Source organism: Portunus trituberculatus, chromosome 31 (genome assembly GCF_017591435.1).
Source record: "Portunus trituberculatus isolate SZX2019 chromosome 31, ASM1759143v1, whole genome shotgun sequence".
Lineage (NCBI taxonomy): Eukaryota > Metazoa > Arthropoda > Malacostraca > Decapoda > Portunidae > Portunus > Portunus trituberculatus.
The window spans coordinates 8,883,023-8,910,324 of record NC_059285.1 but is presented as its reverse complement, the minus strand read 5'-3'; the positions used below and the strand labels follow the sequence as shown (position 1 = coordinate 8,910,324).

General features: G+C 33.9%; 1 protein-coding gene across 1 annotated transcript; it reads left to right on the top strand.

The window, feature by feature from the left end:
• The first annotated feature begins 1,168 nt into the window (after positions 1-1,168).
• On the top strand, positions 1,169-17,862 carry LOC123511200 (peroxisomal targeting signal 2 receptor-like). The gene is made up of 10 exons (XM_045266870.1): positions 1,169-1,277; positions 1,441-1,822; positions 2,485-2,632; positions 2,764-2,912; positions 3,502-3,674; positions 6,935-7,048; positions 7,372-7,481; positions 14,714-14,912; positions 15,753-15,838; positions 16,223-17,862. Exons 3-10 carry the CDS (start codon positions 2,595-2,597, stop codon positions 16,389-16,391), a joined length of 1,038 nt encoding a protein of 345 aa, XP_045122805.1. The 5' UTR covers positions 1,169-1,277; positions 1,441-1,822; positions 2,485-2,594; the 3' UTR covers positions 16,392-17,862.
• Positions 17,863-27,302: the final 9,440 nt, after the last annotated feature.

Sequence of the window (27,302 nt, the reverse complement as noted above, 5' to 3'; positions counted from 1 at the left end):
TAACAAGATGATAAACGTATCGCCATCATCACCACATAACTAGCAGCAACAACTAGGTACTACTAATCAAATATTACTACTGCTGCTGCTGTTGCTGCTACTACTACTTCTATTATAACTGTTATTATTACTGTTACTACTAGTACTAGCAGAAGCGGTCCTGGCTAGTTTTGCACCCTGGGCGAACAATCCATTGGCGCCCTCCCACCGCCCCTCTTCCCCTACCCTCGGGGAAGGGGAAGAGGTATTATAATAATGCAGAGGTGTCAGTCTATCCCCCGCCCCTCTTCCCCTTACTTTTCCTCTGAGTGACACTCTCCCTCTGCAGCGGCAGGTTGATCCCCTTCTCCCCTTCCCCCTCACGTATAGTACCTTTTCTGACAGACATAAACAACTTGTATAATTCTCAGCAACAAGTTGATGCGATAATACTACAGGTACAGCTGCTGCTGCTGATACTGATGTAGTTGTTGTTGTTGTTGTTGTTGTTGTTGTTGTTGCTGCTGTTGCTGTTGCTGTTGCTGCTGCTGCTGCTGCTGCTGCTGCTCTTACTAATAACAGAGCTGGCGCGAATTTATTATTTTTTTCCAGGTGCGTATCTGACTTTGCGACTGTCACCGAATTCATTCAGGATGCGGCAAAGTTGCAACTCGGTGATGCAACACAACATAATGTTACTGCTGCTACTGCTGCTTTATGGTTCTTTTCCTGAGACGTTCATATAAGTGTAGACGCCTATGTAGTAATTAATACAGACTGTGGACAATTAACATGGATGCAGTAGCATATGCAGCTACAGTGTGTGGGAATACGTAGATAGAGTAATTCGGTCCGTTACACAACTCCCACTCGTTCTTTTGTTACTATTGAAACAATTCTATTGATGGTATCCCATTAGAAATTTGATCACTAAATAAACTACACAACAACATCACATGAAGTCAATACATGAAACTGTAAACGTACTGCATGCCTTGTCTTGAACGTAGCGGGCTGTGTCAACCAAGTGTCAACATTAAAAATATTCTCCTCACAATAGTCTGTTTTGTGGTGAGAAACTAATCAAATAAATATCAAAATATATAGAAGTGTGACGGATATAAATTCTCTTATATAGTATAGTTTCGATATAATGTTGTATATAATATTAATTGGCAACTGATAATGTTTACGTCGTCGACCAAGGCGGTGTAGAAGGGGCTTGTTGATTGGCCGGAGGGAAGTGCTAGCTGAAATAAAATCAAGCTGATTTTACATTTGTTTTCATTTTCTTGGAGGTAAGTGGCAGTTGTTGATTGTGTATGTATCTTGTTCTGTATTTTATTATGTGCTTGCCTGTGCAACGTGTAATGAAAGTGGTGGTGATGTGGACCGCTGGAAACCAACCACAACTGTCCTTCGGCAGAGAAAGCTATTATCTAACATTTAACAATTTTACAGCGTCGACCCAGAGACCAGTGTGCACTTCATGGTTGACTGTCCACGATTCCAATTCTACTACACTGTACAGCGCTCCCAACTCTCGGCCCTTTACATCACAACTCGACCTTCCTACTCTGGCACTGGTAGCCTTTTGACACACCTAGCACGGCATCCAGCAGCAGTCATCCGCATCAGCTGTTTTCGTGAAGGAGACTGGCCAGCTGCTACGCCTATGATAACTTCATAGGACCACCTTGGCTTGAAAGAATCATTAAATCCTCGCTGTCTCACCAACAACACCACATTTTAATCTATGAGTCCTGTTTCTCATGTGCACTCTTCTAAGGGTGCTTCAGGCCCCACAATACACACACACTACTGCTATATGAAATTATAATAAGTAAGTAGAAAGTTTTGTATTGCATTTCCCCCACACCAGTCAATTACTTTAATTTATGGACACATCTGATGCACCTGTATTTCCCCAAGCTTACAAGCAATAGATTTTATTTCATCAAAAGTTTTTGCAGTGATATCTAATGGGGGGGAGAGCTATGATTCATATTATTGACATAGGCAGATCTTTACTAGCATATGGAATCACCATACTTGTCTTTCTATATATTCCACTCAGTTTCGTCACTTGGAAATTTTTTTTCATCTATTTATTATTATTTATTTTTATTGAAATCAATCTTCAAGTTTCCATTTAGATATAAGTAAATAGGGAATTCCTGTGGCAGCTATTTCTCCTGCTGGCAAGGTGCTTAAAAATTAGGTTAGGATTGTCAGGCAAAGTATGTTAGGTTAGGTCAGGTTGGTAAATTTTATCATACAAGATGATGAAATCATGGTTTTTGGTTTGATTTTAATGTGTTTCCTATACAGATGCAAAATTAATTACCTTAAAATTTTGTGCAAAATACCAATGTGTATTTATAAACAACAACCTTTTATTACCACTTATTGGAAGTTAGACATGGTAAAATAGGAATCTGCTGTCATTGTATGTGAATGGATAAAATAAGAGACTGAAAGTTTCGCTTAATTTTCCCATAACAGGAGGATGATCTATATAAAGGTGTTCAAGGCATAGAACCCGAAGTGAAGCTGCAAAGGAAGGGAAACTGGGGAGAACATGAATTCTTTCCACCTTGTAATGTTGTAGAGGGATGAAATTCAGTGATCCTTTGCTTTGCTTTAAATCAAGGTATGTTCCATACCTTGATTTAAATAAAGTAATGTACTTGTATTCAGTGATAAAAGTAGCTTTTAATCAAAATTGCAATTCCTTAAGCTTTCTCAAATTTGAAATTTTGATACATTGTTCTGTACATTTCAGCTCTTTATTAAAGCCGTCAAGATGATGTCTGCAACGGGCAACATTAGGCTCCTGCGCACCCCAGGTCACCATGGCTACAGTGTTAAATTCAGCCCATTTAGCCCCAGTCTTATTGCTGTTGCCACTGGACAAAATTTTGGTCTATCAGGTGATGGGAATATTCATCATTTTCTTTTTTTTCATATTATAATCTATCTTCAAAGGCTTCTTATATACTTATATGTGATGGCTTTGGTCATCTAATGGTGGCTTGCCAGGCTGATCTCCCTCATCTGTCCTTCTATAAAAGTCAAGATCTTTGAAAACTCTTCTAGACCACTTCATTCCAAGTTTACTTGGATTTATCTTCACAAAACTGTACTAACTGCATTTAGCTTTTCACCCAGCCACTTACTGATATTCTTTCTACAAGCCCAAACCATTACTCGTCATCACAAACTGATAAACTCAACATGTTGTTCTGTGATTTATTCTAAGTCAGTCTACTCTCAATTGGCTGGAGGTGCAATAGAAGCTGCTGATCCAATGATGGGTCACATTACAGATAGCATATTAATTTGAGAGTAATTTTTTGTAAATTTGAAATTCTCCTTTTTTTATTTTGTTTCTTTGTTTTGATATGAAATTTAATAGTTTTTTTTTATTTAAATTTCAGTTGTTTTAATATGGGAGTGAAAAGGTGTAGTTGATGCTGTCTTGCTGTATCTCATATTAGTGATTGTTGATTCTCTGTGCAGGAGGTGGCAGTCTGTTGGTAATGGATCTTGGATTACCTGGCAATGGCCAGGTGTGCTGCTGTCAGTGGCAGGATGGCCTCTTTGACCTGACCTGGAGTGAACAGAACCCAAAGTGCGTGGTCAGTGCTGCAGGAGATGGCTCCCTCCAGATGTGGAACACAAGCCAACCTCAGGTGAGGCTGGCATCTATAGGGAGGCGGTGGCATAGTGGATAAGGTGGTGAGTGTGGGATCGGGCAGACGTCCACGCGTAGGTTCGAATCCCACCATGAACAGCCTTAAAACACTTTGCCATTTGTCGAGTGATTTAAAGTTACCTACATGTCACCATGATACCCATATCATCCCTCAAGATGAGCTTGGGGGGGTGATATGGTCCCTAATATGGGTACCACTATAAATAAAATTGCCTGCACCACTAATGGGCGGAAGCTGAACAGCACTTCCCATACACTCTTCAAATGTGCCTACAGGTGCTATAGGCCTTACCATAAAAAAAATATATATACATATATATTGTTGGCAACTCAACTACACATAAGTTGCAATCTTATTGTATAATCTTAGTTTAAGAACATAAGAAGAGGGAAGCTGCAAGAGGCCGCTAGGCCTATACGAGGCAGTCCCAGTGTGCTTTAGCTACCTAATTCCATCTATCTACCCCATCCATGAACTTATCTAACCTTCTTTTAAAGCTCCCTATTGACTCAGCCCTGACTACATGACCAATGAGACTGTTTGAAAACCAGTTTCTTCCCATTTCTTTCCTAAACCTGAATTTTTCAAGTTTAAACCCATTATTTCTGGTTCTGTCCCTGCTACTGATCCTAAGAACTACATTCATGTCCCCTCTGTTAAAACCCTTATACCACTTCTACTTCTATCAGGTCTCCTCTTAACCTACGTCTCTGTAAGGAATGCAGATTAAGTTTTTTCAGTCTCTCTTCATAGGGAATATCCCTCATTCCCTGTATCTTTTTTAGTCATCCTCCTTTGCACTGACTCCAACAGAGCTATGTCCTTCCTGAAATGTGGGGACTAGAATTGTACCGCATAGTCAAGATGTGGCCTGACCAGCGCTAAGTATAATTTTAGTATTACTTCAGGACTCCTGCTTTTAACACTTCTAAAATGAAACCTAATACTCTATTCGCCTTATTTCTGGCCTCAATACATTGCTTCCTTGTACCGAGATCAGAGCTAACTATGACTCCTAAATCTTTCTCATACTTGGAACTTCCTAGTGCCACGTTATCTATCGTGTACCTATTGCTTGGATTATCTCTACCTACGCTCAGTACCCTGCACTTGTTAATATTGAACTGCATTAGCCATCTATCTGTCCATTCTTTCATCCTATCCAAGTCAGCCTGCAAAGCCTTGGCATCCGAATCGGACCTAATTAATCTACCTATCTTTGTGTCGTCCGCAAATTTACTGATATCACTATTAATTCCACTATCCAAGTCGTTGATATATATTAGAAATAATAATGGCCCTAAAACTGAGCCCTGTGGCACCCACTAACTACTTCTCCCACTCGGAATTAGATCCATTAATTACTACCCTTTGTCGCCTGTCGTCTAACCACGCTTTAATCCAGCCTACTATTCTACCTCCTATATACCGTGTGTTTTAACCTTTTTTAAGAGCCTCTGGTGAGGTACCTTGTCAAAGGCTTTACTGAAATCTAAGTATAGAATGTCATAATTATCACCTTTATCTGCCGCCTCATAAACCTTACTATAAAAGCTCAACAAGTTTGTAAGACACGACTTCCCCTTCGTAAATCCATGTTGTGTTTGATTTATCAAGCCGTGTTTGTCTAGGTGTTCCCTAATGTTTTTCGCTATTATTGATTCCATTAATTTACCCACAACTGAAGTTAAGCTGACAGGCCTGTAATTAGACGTTAGGGTTTTATCTCCTTCTTAAATATGGGAACCACATTAGCTTCTCTCCACATTGTAGGTACCTCACCTGACTCCAGTGACATCCTAAAAAGTACCGCTAGAGGCTCGCTGACGACTTCCTTGCATTCCTTTAGAACCCTTGGATATACTTCATCAGGTCCTGGTGACTTGAATTTCTTTAGTTTATCTATCTCCTGTTCTACCATCGCCTTAGTTAGGCAATCCCCGCTTAACGAACGGGTTACGTTCCTAAAAAACCCTTCGTTAAGCGAACTTTCGTTAAGCGAACCAATTATAACAAGTTTAACCCCTGACTTCAGCTTCCATTGAGAGTACAAAGCGAGAGTGCATCATAGTACAGTAAAAGGTTTAATGAAAGTAAAAATTATGAAGTTAAACATTTAGACAGTTTAATTTAAGACTGTCATTATAATGTACACTAATGTATGTATGTAACTTTATAATGTTGATGATCTTAAATTTATGAAGGGAGGGAGAGTGGAGCAGGAAATACGCTAGCTGGCAACCTATGGAATGCAAACAAAGGATGCATCATTGTACCGCATACAAAACTTATGTACCACATTACCACAAGGCTTTCCATTTTATCCATTGCAGAGTCACGAGTTCAGGTGGTTCTTTTAGCTTGCAAGGAAGATATAATCTCACCAGCCTTCTTAATAGAGTCTACTGACTTGAAAATGGTAGACTGTAGATGGAGTCAAGCCATGGTGGGAAGCAATGCTATTAGTTTTCTCGCCTCTCTCGTGTCTGTGAATAATATTCAGCTTCACTTCGAGAGTAAGAGACTTCCTGGTCTTCTTAGCAATGCTAGGCGACATTGCAGGGCGTTTTGGTGGCATGTAGAGCGAGGGAAGACGAGCTGCTGCTGACACTTATTGTTTTGAACTAGAGGGAGTGAACGGTACACGTTTTGTCCATGAGAGGTGCTGGTGTATTCAAAAGCCTGTCGGCTTGCATGATACAGCGGGGCTTTCAAACTTGGGAAAAATTACCTGGATAAAATTTTGTTAAAGCGAGTTTGGTGTTTATTAAACGAGCAGATGGTAGTAAAGAAACCTTTGTTGTAGCAAAATTTCGTTGTGTGTACCTTCATTAAGCGGGGGTTGGCTGTATCAAAGGCTGACATATTAGCAAATGAAAAGTTTATTATCCTAAAAGGAAGGTAATATGTATTATCCTTAAAGTAATGGTAGCATTACATAAATAGTGAAGAAGACACATACAGTCTCTCCTGTTCATACATCCTCCAGATATGAATTTTAAGTGAAGCTATTTAACATAAATATATTTGCCTGACCTCATCATGCAGAGGATATGCACATAGAAGAAAGATTTGGAAAATATGATGATGATAATAATAATAATAACAATAACAATAATAATAATAATAAAATAACAATAATAATAATAACAATAGTAATAATAATAATAATAATAATAATAATAATAATAATAATAATAACAAGTATCCCTAACATTTGTGCACCATGGTCATAGGTACCCTTGAGGGTGTACAAGGAGCACACCCGGGAAGCTGCTTCTGTGCACTGGAGCCAGACAAGGGATGAGCATCTATTTGTCTCGGCCTCGTGGGACTCCACAATCCGGCTGGTGAGTGAGGTTGAGAACAGGGAGATGCAGAATTATGACTTTATTATGAAAGAACATGTGAAAGCAGTTATAAGATAGAATTTTTGCCTGAATCACTTGGAATAAACATCTTAAAATAATGATGAAACAGTCCATTTACAGGAATATTCCATTATGTGATACTTTTGTTTCCAAGTTAAAAGACGTTACTCTGATAAATTTATACCTGCTTCAGTTGTATGGTAATTTTTATGGCCAGAAATATGACATCTTATGTAACCCCAAATTAAAACACAGGGTGTCTACCCAGTCTCTATTCTTATAAATTTCTAAATGTCTTGCAGTGGGATCCCAACCATCAGAGCTCCCTGGTGACCTTGGCAGGACACGAGGGACTTGTATACCAAGCAGCATGGTCACCTCATTTGCCGGGGTGTGTTGCTTCAGCTTCAGGTATTTATTTTCCTGCCATCCTGCATTATTGATCTGGGTGGTCATCCCTTTTCCTCTCCATTAATTAATCACTCATCATATGTAGGGCATATATATATATATATATATATATATATATATATATATATATATATATATATATATATATATATATATATATATATATATATATATATATATATATATATATATATATATATATATATATATATATATATATATATATATATATATATATATATATATATATATATATATATATATATATATATATATATATATATATATATATATATATATATATATATATATATATATATATATATATATATATATATATATATATATATATATATATATATATATATATATATATATATATATATATATATATATATATATATATATATATATATATATATATATATATATATATATATATATATATATATATATATATATATATATATATATATATATATATATATATATATATATATATATATATATATATATATATATATATATATATATATATATATATATATATATATATATATATATATATATATATATATATATATATATATATATATATATATATATATATATATATATATATATATATATATATATATATATATATATATATATATATATATATATATATATATATATATATATATATATATATATATATATATATATATATATATATATATATATATATATATATATATATATATATATATATATATATATATATATATATATATATATATATATATATATATATATATATATATATATATATATATATATATATATATATATATATATATATATATATATATATATATATATATATATATATATATATATATATATATATATATATATATATATATATATATATATATATATATATATATATATATATATATATATATATATATATATATATATATATATATATATATATATATATATATATATATATATATATATATATATATATATATATATATATATATATATATATATATATATATATATATATATATATATATATATATATATATATATATATATATATATATATATATATATATATATATATATATATATATATATATATATATATATATATATATATATATATATATATATATATATATATATATATATATATATATATATATATATATATATATATATATATATATATATATATATATATATATATATATATATATATATATATATATATATATATATATATATATATATATATATATATATATATATATATATATATATATATATATATATATATATATATATATATATATATATATATATATATATATATATATATATATATATATATATATATATATATATATATATATATATATATATATATATATATATATATATATATATATATATATATATATATATATATATATATATATATATATATATATATATATATATATATATATATATATATATATATATATATATATATATATATATATATATATATATATATATATATATATATATATATATATATATATATATATATATATATATATATATATATATATATATATATATATATATATATATATATATATATATATATATATATATATATATATATATATATATATATATATATATATATATATATATATATATATATATATATATATATATATATATATATATATATATATATATATATATATATATATATATATATATATATATATATATATATATATATATATATATATATATATATATATATATATATATATATATATATATATATATATATATATATATATATATATATATATATATATATATATATATATATATATATATATATATATATATATATATATATATATATATATATATATATATATATATATATATATATATATATATATATATATATATATATATATATATATATATATATATATATATATATATATATATATATATATATATATATATATATATATATATATATATATATATATATATATATATATATATATATATATATATATATATATATATATATATATATATATATATATATATATATATATATATATATATATATATATATATATATATATATATATATATATATATATATATATATATATATATATATATATATATATATATATATATATATATATATATATATATATATATATATATATATATATATATATATATATATATATATATATATATATATATATATATATATATATATATATATATATATATATATATATATATATATATATATATATATATATATATATATATATATATATATATATATATATATATATATATATATATATATATATATATATATATATATATATATATATATATATATATATATATATATATATATATATATATATATATATATATATATATATATATATATATATATATATATATATATATATATATATATATATATATATATATATATATATATATATATATATATATATATATATATATATATATATATATATATATATATATATATATATATATATATATATATATATATATATATATATATATATATATATATATATATATATATATATATATATATATATATATATATATATATATATATATATATATATATATATATATATATATATATATATATATATATATATATATATATATATATATATATATATATATATATATATATATATATATATATATATATATATATATATATATATATATATATATATATATATATATATATATATATATATATATATATATATATATATATATATATATATATATATATATATATATATATATATATATATATATATATATATATATATATATATATATATATATATATATATATATATATATATATATATATATATATATATATATATATATATATATATATATATATATATATATATATATATATATATATATATATATATATATATATATATATATATATATATATATATATATATATATATATATATATATATATATATATATATATATATATATATATATATATATATATATATATATATATATATATATATATATATATATATATATATATATATATATATATATATATATATATATATATATATATATATATATATATATATATATATATATATATATATATATATATATATATATATATATATATATATATATATATATATATATATATATATATATATATATATATATATATATATATATATATATATATATATATATATATATATATATATATATATATATATATATATATATATATATATATATATATATATATATATATATATATATATATATATATATATATATATATATATATATATATATATATATATATATATATATATATATATATATATATATATATATATATATATATATATATATATATATATATATATATATATATATATATATATATATATATATATATATATATATATATATATATATATATATATATATATATATATATATATATATATATATATATATATATATATATATATATATATATATATATATATATATATATATATATATATATATATATATATATATATATATATATATATATATATATATATATATATATATATATATATATATATATATATATATATATATATATATATATATATATATATATATATATATATATATATATATATATATATATATATATATATATATATATATATATATATATATATATATATATATATATATATATATATATATATATATATATATATATATATATATATATATATATATATATATATATATATATATATATATATATATATATATATATATATATATATATATATATATATATATATATATATATATATATATATATATATATATATATATATATATATATATATATATATATATATATATATATATATATATATATATATATATATATATATATATATATATATATATATATATATATATATATATATATATATATATATATATATATATATATATATATATATATATATATATATATATATATATATATATATATATATATATATATATATATATATATATATATATATATATATATATATATATATATATATATATATATATATATATATATATATATATATATATATATATATATATATATATATATATATATATATATATATATATATATATATATATATATATATATATATATATATATATATATATATATATATATATATATATATATATATATATATATATATATATATATATATATATATATATATATATATATATATATATATATATATATATATATATATATATATATATATATATATATATATATATATATATATATATATATATATATATATATATATATATATATATATATATATATATATATATATATATATATATATATATATATATATATATATATATATATATATATATATATATATATCATAGTAACATTATACCTTGTATTCCGACTGTATATCACCGATAGAAATCATGGAAAAGGTTATAAATTAAGGTTATAAAAAAGCAATATTCTGTACATTTATTACAAGAAAGAGCATCTTCAAATATTTTATGGGAAATTTCATATAAAAAAATGAGAATCATAATAAATTTAAATAACTTTTAAGCTGTACAATTGATTTTTTTTTCAAAACTCTCCTGAATAACCTAAGAAATTACTTAGTACTTAATTATCCTTACAGTATATGAAAAAAAAAACTACTTCTTTATGAAATTGAAAAAAAAAGAGGTGAATTATAAAGGTTCAAGCTAGCAATTCTTAAGTGTAAGATCCCTTGTATACTTAAGTCATTTTTCCAACACACCTTGACTGTTCATCAAATCAATCATTGTTCAAGGTTACAGGCTTTTTGACAAATCACAATGGTCCTGCCTGATAACCAGGTGCCTTCTGTGGCAAATTGTCAGATAGCCCCTCTCAAAACGTCACGCGAGCGCTCACCCCTATAGTCCTCCTATAGGTCCTAAGTGAACAGACCTGGTGTTCCCTTGGCCTTGGCACCATAGTAGTATGACGACACCAATTACAGTTTTTACAATTATTTACTAGGTAAATACTACATTGTTGCATAGATGTAGGCGGGAGTCAAACACAAATTTAATGTTCTGACGTAAATTTTGCTACAATGAACGTTTCCTTTTACTACCATCTGCTTGTATAACGAATAACAAAGTTTGAAAGGCATGCTGTATCACGCAAGCCGACAGGCTTTTGAATACACAAGCGCCTCTCGTGGACAAAACGTGCACCACTCACTCCCCTACACTTCCCCACTCTTAGCTCAAAACAATAACAGAGTCCAGCAACAGCTCATCTTCCCTCGCTCAACATGCCACCAAAACGCCCTGCAACCTGCCCTTAGCGTTGCTAAGAAGACCAGGAAGTCTGTTACTCTCGAAGTGAAGCTGGAACTTATTCACAGACACGAGAGAGGCAAGAAAACTAATAGCACTGCTCACCACCATGGCTTGACTCCATCCAGTGTCTCTACTATTTTGAAGTCAGCAGACTCTATTAAGAAGGCTGGTGAGACCGTATCTTCCTTGCAAGCTAAAAGAACCACCCAAACTTGTGACTCTGCAATGAATAAAATGGTGGGAGCTCTGTTTTGGCCAATGATCCAATTGCACAGCAGGTTGTTGTCTATGTTGGTACAGACAACCTCCATAGCAACCTCCTGCTCACATACCAACCTTCGTAAAATAGCATCCACAAAGATTCGTTGCTGTTGGCGGGTGGAGGTTGGTAGCCCGCCTAAAAGTGCTCATTGGCTGCCAGGAGCTGGATCCAAGAAACTTTAACAACGTCAGAGCAACCTCCTGCCGCGAAATGGCATCCATGAACGCTTGGAGGGACGGTAACGAGGTTGCTATCAGGTTGCTCTCAGGTTGCTGGGAACACCACCTCTTGAGGTGGTGTTACTGTCTTATATATGCATTTATGTTCACAAAACAACATTTCTATTAGCTTTTTACAAACCTTGCCCCAAGAAAGGATTGTTTTGTAATGCATAAAGTGAAATCTTACATGGAATACCAAAAAATAAAGCAGAGATGAGATCGGCCACAGGTGAGGCGATAGCGAATTACTAATGAAATACCGCGGTATTTCATTAGTAATTCACTATCACTCAGTGCCACGGAGTCGAGGTTATCCTCATGGCATGAGCATATATGAATACTAAGATATGATATCCATTATAGCAGGCAATAGAGGAGTGGAAACATAAATATCGTGGTGAAAGCAACACACAAGCTAAAAGGGTCACAAGAAGAAGAAGCGGCCGAGTCGCCGCAAGTCTCCGCCTCGTCTGTGGCCGATCTCATCTCTGCTTTATTTTTGGTATTCCATGTAAGATTTCACTTTATGCATTACAAAACAATCCTTTCTTGGGGGGCAAGGTTTGTAAAAACTAATAGAAATGTTGTTTTGTGAACATAAATGCATATATAAGACAGTAACACCACCTGGAGAGGTGGTGTTCCCAGCAACCTGAGAGCAACCTCATAGCAACCTCGTTACCGTCCCTCCAAGCGTTCATGGATGCCATTTCGCGGCAGGAGGTTGCTCTGACGTTGTTAAAGAATCTTGGATCCAGCTCCCGCTCTTCTCATGTGCCTCATTTGCAGTCTGCCAGCACTGAGTACAGACGGAATCTCTTCAATCTGCCTATAATTCACCAAGATGGCCCCAAAATGTCCTTCATCTTCTTCTGCATGTGGGGTTATTTTTGATAAGTGGATTTTGATAAAGTGGTAAAGCTCAGAGGAAGATGGTGACTGACTGTGGTGTGAGTGGTGAAGGCAGTGACGCAGTGAGTGTTTTGTTTACGTATTCTTTGTTTTGTTGTTTTCTCTTATTATTTTTGCTTTCTCTTATTATTTCTTGCTTTTCCCTTTACTTTAAATACACTTCTAGTATTTAGAATGGTAAATAATAAAAACATGTTAATTTAGCCAAATAAATAGAGTATTTTGTACAAATTTTTTTGGACCACATCCCGCATCCCCCCTATTATCTATTGTTTCTTATGAGAATTACATGTTTGTTTTACATGGCACACTGAGAATATGGAATGTACGGAGGCCCCAGGCAGGTCCTTCGATGGTGGTGCAGGCATGTACAGCTGGTGAAGTCCTCAGCTGTGATTGGTCCAAGTACAACCAAAACCTCATTGTGACTTCTGGCACAAATTGTAACATCTGTGGTTGGGATCTACGGCAGCCAGCATTGCCCGTCTTTGTCCTCCAGGTTAGAGCTGCCAGGTGCAGACAGTGTACTGGTGTTGCTCAATGTTGAAATGTGAGAGATAATGTTTTCTTATCCATAAACATACAATGCAATGCACTTTGATAAAACTCTAAGCATTCAATCTTTCCTCCTGACTGATGTATTAATATTTCCTAGTCTGGCTCCCATTTCTTGGAAAAATAATTTTGCATATTGAATGGACAGACCCTGATGTAGGGAGACTCAGATATGTTGTGGAATTAATTGTGATAGGTAGGGATCACCTCTCTCTCTCCATATAAAAGCAAGAATGTGTGTGCATGTGTGTGTGGAGGCTTGCCTTAAGGCCTGTCCACACGAGCGGGCCTGATCGGCGGGCTTGCCCGTTAACAGGCATATTTGACGGGCAAACGATCAAATTGCCCGAAAGCCCGCCGAGCGAAATCACTGAGCTGGTGCCCGGTAGCTGGAGTTTCTACCCTGCCAGACGCAAGATAATATTGTGAACCCACAGTGGGCCCACATCCCACGGCATAGTAGCACTTTGTATTTCATGAAGTATTGTTACAGTGCTTCTAAACATACTTCTTTTCTTTAACCAATCTTTACACCATATCCTTTTCTTCTTTTTCTTCTTGAGACACATAGCTATTATCATAGAGCACAAAATCTTTTTCTTGAAAATGCTAAGCACCATAGTTCTCGTTCTGCACTCCACCCGCTACTGGCAACATCGTCATCACTTCGGTCGTGTGGACAACATTCACGGACAGGCCTGCTCGTATAGACAGGCCTTTAGCTATCCTCCCTTTACAGAGTATATCAACCTATTTGTAGCTTTACTCTTCTGTTGTATTACAGGGCCACCAGTACCCAGCACGGCAGGTAAAGTGTTCACCCTTCCAGGAGACTCAACTAGCCTCAGTCTCCTATGACTTTACAACAAGGTGAGTCAGTGAGTCATAAGAGGAAGAACCACCATTGTATACCATATGATGAACTTTTACTGTGTGTGTGTGTGTGTGTGTGTGTGTGTGTGTGTGTGTGTGTGTGTGTGTGTGTGTGTGTGTGTGTGTGTATTAGAGAGAGAAGTGTTTATGAAGTAAGGGAACATAGTGCTGAATTACCTGAGAGAAAGGAAAGGTGGCTGAAGGCTTTAAAAGTTTATGAGAGTGGACTATGTGTATGAACATAAATAAATGGAGACTCTTGTTAGGGCCACACCTTTAAGGGAGTTTGAAGAATTGTATATTAGAGTAGATGAGACTAGATTAGAGTTTGTATTTGTTAATAATAACATTTACATTTTCTATCACATTTTAAACCAACAGATTCTGGGATCACAGCCAGCCCTCACCTTGTCTTCTTATGATGGAGAAGCACACTGAGTTTGTGTATGGCCTTGACCTGTCCAACCATAATGAGAACATGCTTGCTGATTGTGCCTGGGACCAGAGTGTAGGGGTGTACAATCTTGGTAAACTGACTCCAAGTCCCTAAAGTTGATGGAGTTGCTACTGATAAGTAATATTTTAGAAAAGAAGTAGCCTTATAAAGATTTTGTTCACACAAAGGGCCATAAAGATTGATAACATTTCTTAGGAGTCACAGAGAACTGCTGCTACTTTATGCTCTATGATTTTATTATATTTTTATGTGACAACACTAGCTTAAGACTAAGGCACTCCTAAAGGCTATTGTTCTGAAATTACAATTTAAAGTGGAGAAAATATGAGCTTTGTTGAATATAATACTATACTGTCAACTCATGATTAACATGAGGGTTATGTTCTTGGAGATGTTGTGTTATTTAAAATTATGTTATTCAAACAATTTTCCCATAGAAAACAGTGCTAATAGGAGGAGGGTTACGTTCCTGGCCACCAGGAAAGTCTGCCTACTTTGGGGATTCTGTTACTCATACTTCCAAAATAAATCTTAGTACATTGTTAGGTCATGGAAATAATGAAAACACAAGTTCTCATTTTATTAGTTGTAATGGTATGCAACATGATCTTCAGTCCCATTGCATGGACAATCACTGATGTCTTCTGTCTTAGTATAGTGATCTAACACTTTCAGCTTCTTTTCAGTGGTTACAGTCTTCCTTGATTTCTTGGAGTCACTTTCCTGTGAGGGACGCTTAGATGCCATAGTATAGGACACAAGGTGAAAATGCTGGGAAATGATCCACTCATTGTTTGGTTAGCTCCAGACTGAAGAGTGAGGACTGTGAAAAGGAACAGCTGAGCATTTCTGGACTTTCACTCAGTGCCATGGAGTCGAAGTAATCCTCATGGCATGATCGTATATGAATAAAAAAGATATGATACAGGGGATCTTCGCAATTCAACGGAGTTAGGACAGTTTTTCATTGGTTGAATCAGCATTTATTCGAATCATGAAGCAATTTTTCCCATAAGATACTTAAGAATTAGGGGGATAGGGACCAACCTCCAGCCTAGACCTCCCTCAAAACATCACTATAACCTCTAAAAACACTAACTTAGACTAAATCAGTACTATTACAGGCTTCATTTATATATAACTTATTTTATTAAACACATTAGGGTGCTGCAGAGTACATTTTTGGAAATAAAAATACTTGCATGATGCAGTGGTATCGCAGTACTTGTCCCTGTTCTTCCAAATTGTTGATATTGTTGATCTAGGGACACCCATTTGTACTACAATGACACTGTGAGCTATACCTGCCTCACACTTTCTTATAAGCTCAAGCTTATCTTTGAAAGGCAGGAAATTGTGCTTCTTAGGAGTGGGGCTGGAGGTGGCTTTCCGTCATCTTGAGTCAGACGAAACGCAATGCTTTCCTCTAGCGTCAAGTTTTGGTCAAATTAAGATCTATGGTTTCTAATTAACAATTTTATGATAAAATTAAATTTTCTTGTTAATTGGAATGATGTTATAATCTCAAATCAATAGAATCTTGATAAGTAGATGTAAATATATTTGTATATATATATATATATATATATATATATATATATATATATATATATATATATATATTTTTTTTTTTTTTTTTTTTTTTTTTTTTTTGACCTAGCCTACCGGTGAAAAATGGTTCAGTTGTTTGTTTACATTTCTCTGGGACTGTGACGTTCCAAAGCAGAACTTCCAAGGAACAAGGTGAAAGCAACACACAAGCTAAAGGGGGTCACAAGAAGAAGAAGAATTGGTCACCGATTGGCGTGGCTGCTTGTTCTTGACTTCTTTGACTCTGTGACACTGAGTGATAGTTCAGAGATGCTCAGCTGTTTCTACTCACAGTCCTCCCTCCTCAGTCTGGAACTAACCCGCACTCTAAGTGGATGGTGGTTTCTTTGCGTTTTCACCTTGTGTCCTATACTGTCATCCAAGTGTGGTGTGGTAAAGCTCTTAAAAAGCTAATAGAAATGTTGTTTTGTGAACATAAATATATATATGAGACAGTAACACCTCCTCGTGAGGTGGTTTTATCGGCAACCTCCTAGCAGCCTCATTACCAAGGCAACAATGTCTTCCTGTGTGTTCATGGATTCCATTTCTTGGCTGGAAGTTGCTCCACTCGTTAAGTTTCTTGTATCGTGGCCCAGTGTGGTTCTCACCAGAAGCACCAGTGGGTGTGAATGATGTCATCGATTCGAGTTAATCCGCACTAAATTTAATGTCAAGTTATTTAATCATATCTCCTTAAATATCAAGTCATGTTAAATCAAATTTGAGTTATTCAAACTCACGTTAATCAAGAGTTGACCATATCTAGATTGTAGTATTATATACTCGTATAAGATATTGTATAAAGTATATATTTTTTAATTCAAAGTACAGGTAGGCCTCATTATAAGCATCCATTATTCAAAAAAACATTTATTTATTTATTTTTTTTTATTAAAAAAATGATAATAGGAGCTTCAGTCTGAGGTGAGTAAAATTACAATGTTCAAAATGCACACCTTCCTGCATCCTCATTCCAACACAGTGTTTCATTGTGCACACCTTCCTGCATCCTCATTCCAACACAGTGTTTCATTGTTTTCTGAGTGTTCTTGTTTAATGACTTTGTGTACTTAATTAGTATGTTTGAGGTCATCAAATGTTTTATTGTTATATAGCTACTAACAAAAGCTATTACTGTGACATGTACATTTCGGTTAAGGAGTTGTTCACTATGGAATTGATGCATTAGTCAGTAGCACTCAGCTGGCCACACACCAGAGGTACCAAAACATTACTGTGTTAATATGTTACCATACATTCACCACATTCTCACAATATACCTTTTGCTTTCCCACACAGAAGTACTATGTACATACATTAACCAATACACCCTCTAGTCAATGTAACATGTACCTTTATGTACACTTGAATTACGTAGGAAAAGAATTCCTTATATACATAATGTATATAAAAATTAATGAAATGGATCTTGTCTTCTTTGTGGCAGAGAGAGAGAGAGAGAGAGAGAGAGAGAGAGAGATTGGCACGTGTGAAACTGCCCTAAAAATCGGTGCCTAGCGACTAGAAAAAACAGTCGCAAAACAAGACCAGTTCAATCGATTTGCGACTTTGTTTACGTTGTGACGTCACGGAAAAAGGTTAGAAATGTGGTGTCGATGTAGAGAAGATTTTGAAGTTTGTTAGGAAAAAAGAGCATATCTGGGACCCTAAAGGTCACTTCTACAGCAAAAAGACGTTCTGAGGCGTCTCTGCCAGTTTTTCTCGCCCATCCAACTGCTAACTCTGCACATGGACCTTATCTGTCCTTGTATGGAGTACTCTTCGCATGTTTAGGAGGGTTTCACTCACACAGTTTTATTAGCTAGAGTTGAATGAAAAGCTTTTAGGCTCATCAACTCCCTTCCTCTGAGTGAGTCTTCAGCTTTCTCACCGCCGGAACGGAATGTTGCATCTCTTGCTATCTTTTATCGCTATTTTCATGCTAACTGCTCTACTGATCTTGCTAACTGCATGCCTCCCCTTCCTCCTGTGGCCTCGCTACTCAAGGCTTTCTTCTTCCTCTCACCCCTATTCTGTCCAACCCTCTAATGCAAGAGTTAACTATAAGTACTCTCAATCATTCATACCTTTCTCTGGTAGACTCTGGAACCCCCTGCCTACTTTTGTATTTCTATCTTGCTATAAGACTTGACTAACTTAATAGGGAGGTTTCAAGACATTGTCACTAAATTTTGGATAACTCACTAGACCTTTAAGGGAACTGGCAACCCAGTGGGCCTTTTTTTTTCATTTTTGGTGCCCTTGGTCAGTTACCTCTCCTGCATAAAAAAAATAAATAAAAGAAAAAAGCTTACGCAACTCGGCGTTCGATGAGACAGATGCCACTCCCCGATGTCTGCTTCTCTCTATGCAGGGTGTTTTTGGAGGTGAGGATTGAATAGTTGTGATGATTGAATTTGATCGCAATCGTCATCGTCACCAGAGGAGACATTTTGTTGGGTAGCTGTTTGTTTACACTCACTTCCCGCCAATTAGTTGATACTTCCCAGTCGTTATGTGTGAATGTGTTCCGACTAAAAGGGCTCAGTCGATACGTCTAGCGACTTGGAATTTCAGTCGCATATTGACACGTGAACCCGCTTTAACAATAAGATGTCCAGCGTAACAATACAAAATGGCAAAATTAATATCTATTACAGAAAAAAATTTTGGATACTGACACTATTGCCGCAATATGTTATACTAACAAGTCAGACATATGGCAACAATGTTCATCACTTAACGATTTTCAATGAGTGAATTTGCACACACACACACACACACACACACACAAAACTTACTCAAATACATTATGTAAACATATACAAAACTACAAAGCTACATATGACAACATACACACATTCATACACCCACACATGCTTTTTCATCCAAACATACACCAATACAGTACAAACATGCACACCCATCCATACACATGCACACATACATCCACATACAATCATACATATTAACACATCAATACAGACAAATTCATACATATAATCTTACATACATACAATAACAGCATACAAACAAATATCTACATACAATAACAAGTGCACACACCCACATACCTACATACACATTCCAAAATATGAGCAACGACACACAACATAAAAGGAACATATAAAACATACATTGGACACGTACTATATAAACGCATATACACCTACCCGTACACACACACACACACACACACACACACACACACACACACACACACAGAGAGAGAGAGAGAGAGAGAGGGACACCAGAAGGGAGTAGAAGGGGCGAAAGAAGGGGACTCCACAGAGGCTGACGGAGCTGATTGGCGGACTGCTTGTAATGGCAGCTTGGAGTTGAGCCACAGGCTGTTTCGCGATGGTTGGTACAGTAACAATTTATCTCCATTATTAACATATTGTATTTTCTGGCGACTGAGTACTCAGTAATATAATTAATTCACGGTGCGTCACTCAAAGACAAACGAAGAGCAACAATCACCCAGCAGGGTACAGAAGAGCAGAATCTCTTCTTTACGGCATGATGAGTTTTCTGCAATGATTAAGAAACGCAGACACAACGCAAACAGCCTGCCTGGCTACCGAGTAAGAGGCAAAAAACACGCTCAGGTTAAGGAAAGACTAAGCGCAATAGATCTGGCTGATTCTTGGCTTTGCTCCGCCAAGAGGCTAAAAACTCTTTTCTCTCTTGCACACCAAGAATTTTCTGCCGTCACTAACAAACCCAGGAGCCGTGTTGACCGAGCAGGAAACGCGGCCATTATGACAAAGTCAGACTTCAAGAACCAAAGATCAGAAGAATCCTGCTCCCGTCACGCTAAAGGGCACAGTCTCTCACCGACACGAAACGAACAATTGTTTCGCATAACTAAGAGACGCAAACACGGTAGTGACCGAACAGGAAAGCCGACCAATATGACGACGTTAGACTGCAAGGGGAAACGACTCGTAACAGCCAGGGTAGTGACTAAATCCTCGCTCTCCTCCACAAAGAGGCAGAGTGGTGTGGTGACCTCTGCCTCTCAAGTAAAGATTCCAGCCACAGAGCACACAGACCGCAGCGAGACAGTAAGTTCGTCTCTTTCTTTCGAGACGGCTGCCACGCGCGTGGAGACATCCTCATCCAAAGCAAACCAAGAAAAACAAGAAATATCAAAGAGACATCAAATCAATCAAAGAAAGCTTTCTAAACAAGAGAATGCGGCAATGCAAATTCTACAGGCACAGGGCGTTCCTCTCCTCACGACTGGTGACGTGGCAGACATCGTGAGCATGGGAACCCAGAAACTCGGTGAGGGCAGCTACGGGTCGTGCGACAAGACTGTTGATCCGAAAACTCGGCAGCCTCTGGTCATCAAAACGTTTTCTCCTTTCAAATTCGAGGCTTTCTTCTTGGAAGCGGTCAATCTGAATATTATGCGGCTTCCCGGGGTGCAGCGACTGGTCGGGGTCTGCGTCCACACGCGACAGATCATTACTGATTTTGCCGGCATCACATCTAGCCATTACTTTAAGCGATCCGGACCTTCCTTTGTCGACATCATCAGCGTATTCTGGCAAATCTCGCGAACACTGGAACAAGTGCTCGACAAGGGTTTCGCTCACAATGATCTTAAGGAAGACAACGTGTGCGTTAAAATGGACAATGATGTCCCTACGGCGACCATCATTGATTTCGGCCTAGCCCGGCGGGTTGGCAGCAGTAAGATCTACAGAAAGACCTCGTGCACGTACAAGTTCCCCTGGCTGGCACCGGAACTGCTTCAGCACACTCACCCGTGCAGCGAGGCTTCCGACGTGTACAGTCTGGCTCAGCTCCTGCAGGGGTTGCTCCGATCCAGGCGAACACGAAGCCCCTACCTTGACGCCTTCCAGGACTGGGTAAGCCGTGGCCAGCGCGACAATCCAGGGGAACGGCCCCGACTCTCGGCACTCACTCACTTATTGCAATTAATGCACGAGCATGCCACGAAGGACGCGAAGGAGTGAGACGCTAAAATTGTAATTAAGATATATAGATTCCACTGATGCTTTTGACTGAGCCATTAACGAAATGTTTAGTTAGCTGAGGACCACTACCTCGTCTTCGTGGAGACAAGTGAAGTACTTTCACGTTGATCGTCGCCACGTCTCCGTTAAGACAAGGCATGAAACACACGAGCATGAACATTGTTTCAAGTATTAACCTCCGTTAGCCTTCCTTGATGGTAATAGACAAACAATGACCAACACGGGCTCATCACGATTTTTTCCACTATTCTCTATCCAGTGAAGAAACAAACGTGACTCATCTTCACTCATTCACTCACTTTATATACGATATTGTTTCACCTAAATAATGAAACTACCACCAAACACTTCACACTAGGTAGAGTATTGCATTGTCTTTCTAAGCTTTCCATTTTAAATTCTACCATGATTCGCAACTGTATAGAAGAGCTGATGTTATTGCTGCATCGAACACTTTCTTCTTATACATGAATTGCGTATTGGCCGCACAAAAGATTGAAAATTCGTTAACTACTGTCTCGTTGGCAGCCTCATGCAAGTTAATAGCATTCTTCAACTTAGCGGTGTTGGTGAACCACGCGCCCAGGTACAGGTATCTGGTCGCGTAAGCCACGCTCAATCTCCCGCTCTCACGTCATGTCTGTCTGTTTTCTGACCTTTTATGACAAAGAAAGTAGTTTTCTTTTCATTAATAACTATACCATATTCGTTACAGTACTCTAACATAATATTCAGTTTCTTCTCACACATTACTACTTGATAGTATCATAGCATCATCCATCCATTTAAGAAATACAAATTTTCCAGAAAACTGTCAACTGTTATTTCATTTTTCATCTTCACCATGTTGTCAATATATAAAATGAAAAGTAAGAAACTTGTAAGAGCCCCTTGACGAACACTAAAAGAGGATTCAATTACTGCTGACTTTAAGACGTTTTTGGTGTAGGTGTACATTGCTTTTATAGTTTGATCATTATTTTACCACACTAAGAGTTTTAGACTTTCTATTAGTTTACCTCTATAGGTATCCAGTCATATACTTTACTAAAATCAACAAACAAGACAAAGTTTTCTTTTCTTATATTCTGCATAATCACGGAACAGTCTAGAGAGACTGTGGCGTAGTGGATAAGGTAGTGAGCTTGGGATCGAGCAGACGTCCACGCATTGGTTCGAATCCTACCACATACCACTTTGAAGCTATGCCATTTGTCGAGTGGTTTAAAGTTACCTACATGTCACCAAGTTCTAGGTGGTTACAGCAAACATGCGCTTGGGTGGTGATATAGGCCTTATAAGGATACCACCGTACCACTATGAATAAAATTGCCTGCGTAATAATGGGTGGAAGCTTACAGCGCTTCCCACATGTATTTTTCAAGTATGCCTACGGCGCTATAGGCCTTAACAAAAAAAAAAAAAAAAAAACGCCTTAAAGTGGTAATGATGTTCCACAGACACCCTCTTTTTTTTTGTGCACCTGATCGCATTTGTCTATATTCCACCACAATAATTTTTAAGTCAGTTTATCATCATAGCATCATAAAGTTTAGAGAGAGAGAGAGAGAGAGAGATAGATAGATAGATAGATAGATAGATAGAGAGAGAGAGAGAGAGAGAGAGAGAGAGAGAGAGAGAGAGAGAGAGAATTTGCCTTCAAGTCTTATTTGTCCTAATTACAATTCTCTTTCTCTCTCTCTCTCTCTCTCTCTCTCTCTCTCTCTCTCTCTCTCTCTCTCTCTCTCTCTCTCTCTCTCTAAGGAATGAAAGGAGTCTCTCTCTCTCTCTCTCTCTCTCTCTCTCTCTCTCTCTCTCTAAGGAATGAAAGGAGTCTCTCTCTCTCTCTCTCTCTCTCTCTCTCTCTCTCTCTCTCTCTCTCTCTCTCTCTCTCTCTGTCCTAATTCTCTCTCTCTCTCTCTCTCTCTCTCTCTCTCTCTCTCTCTCTCTCTCTCTCTCTCTCTCTCTGTCCTAATTACAATTCTCTCTCTCTCTCTCTCTCTCTCTCTCTCTCTCTCTCTCTCTCTCTCTCTCTCTCTCTCTCTCTCTCTCTCTCTCTCTCTCTCTCTCTCTCTCTCTCTCTCTCTCTCTCTCTCTCTCTCTCTCTCTCTCTCTCTCTCTCTCTCTCTCTCTAAGGAATGAAAGGAGTCTCTCTCTCTCTCTCTCTCTCTCTCTCTCTCTCTCTCTCTCTCTCTCTCTCTCTCTCTAAACTTTATTTTGAAGCCTTTCCAATAACTAAATGGAGAAGGCTTCAAAATGAGGCAATGCGTGTCATTCTCAATTGTCCAAAGAATGCCATGATTTATGCCATGAGATGTGACCTTAGTCTCCCAAGCATAAGTAACATCATACGCGTGGTAAGTACTGTAGGTGCTGTGAGGCATCTTCGGACACAAACAGACCCAAGTCTACGAGGCAGAATTACCGCCAGCTGGGGCACAAGAGGGTCAAACGGGCAGAGGAAAAGCTATCTGCGGGAACTCGTTTGTAACTTTCACGTCTACGGTATTAGTGACACTGATCTCACTCCAGTTAAAAGTGTGAAATGTGCACCATGGGAAGAAGATAGGATTAATGTCACCATAAAAGAGCTACCATATAAAAAGCACAGCTACATGGTAGGAAAGTTGAAGGGACAGTATGAGGCAAGCATCAATGAACTGGAAGAGAGCGGAGTGACTCATGTCTACAGTGACGGATCGGTGAGGGATGACGGAAGCGCTGGCTGTGGTGTACTCCTGAGACGTGTCACAGACAATGGAGGGTACGCAGACACGGAGCAGTACTATAGGGTGAGCGACCACGTGTCCTCCACTCAAGCAGAGCTGTGTGCCTTATACTTGGCTCTCACCCTGCTACAGGGAGGAGTAGGGGATGTATGGATCTTTAGTGACAGTCGGGGAGCGCTGGAGGCACTGGTGAGCACTAAACCTATTCTGGAAAGCCTGGCCAATATATGTAAAGTGTTAATAAGAAAACTGACAATGTCGCGGCGTGTTGTGTTCATGTGGGTGCCTTCTCATGTCGGCATTCAAGGTAATGAAAGAGCAGACAAACTGGCTAAAGAAGGAGCACTGAAAAGCTCTGTTGATCTGCAATGTGCTAATACTCTTCGCCAAATTAGAAACAAAATTAGAGAAGCAAACATTGAAAAGGAAAGAAGTGATGTTGTTGCACAGTGTGAAAAAAATGAAACTTTAAGACACTACACACGGATGGAAAGTGAAACAAATTTCACCAATGGAAAATATCGCGTACCGTGGAAAGACAGTGTATGTACCAGGCTCAGAATGGGTTACAAATACTACTGGGAGTTGGGTGTGGAAACCAGTGACGTCAACAAACAGTGCCGGTTGTGTGCTGGGCTAAACAGTCACACGCTACACCATTACGTGCTTTAGTGTCCCGCACTGTCACAGGCCAGGCATTCCTCGCTTACCTCTGTGACAGACCAAATTATTCATATGTTTAATAACAATGAAATTACGGAGCTACTACAAAGCTGCAAATATATCAAGAACATTTGCCACTAAGTATGGAACTGACAATAGGTTCTTTGTACAAACTGACATGTATTTTATTTGTTATTATACTCTAGGCTATGCTATTTTATACACATACTTGTATTTATCCTAACTTATAATCATTAATTTCAAGTAGAGAATGTACATAATTATTAGGATTAGGGTTTTGGCTACTTAAGTACCATTACCCTTTTGTAATAAGGAATATGTATATATATATTACTTATTTCAATAAATGTATCAAATCAAATCTCTCTCTCTCTCTCTCTCTCTCTCTCTCTCTAAACGTTATGATGCTATGATAATAAACTGACTTAAAATTATTGTGGTGGAATATAGACATCATTACTGCTGCTGTTACTACTATTGTTATCATTATTATAGTTAGGCACAGAGGAGTAATGTTCTGCTGGTTCCCGTCTCATGATTTACTATATGGTGTCTGCACTACCACACCTTACCTAATTACTTACTGGTGCTGCCAAAAGGAGAGAGTGTTCTGTAAAGAAAGGAAAGGTTTGGGCCTTATGCCTGTCGACTGCACAAGGGTCATTAAGGCAGACATGTCAGCTTATGACTAATCCTTACCTGGAGTTGAAGAGAAAGCACCACAAATCTCACAAGGCAACTGCCGTGGGTCAGGATCGAACTTTTGCCATTACAGCCACGACCCGAGCCCTTTACCACAGAACTACCAAGCCCCCGGGTATTCTGTACCTGTATCCTGCCTTCTTATATCTGTAGCTGTTAATGTAAGGTGTGTGTGTGTGTGTGTGTGTGTGTGTGCGTTCTTTGAGTCATTGGAAAACACAAAATAAACATTTCACTCGCGAGCGCCGAATCAGGTCTCGATGCCTCGTCATTCAATTTTATTT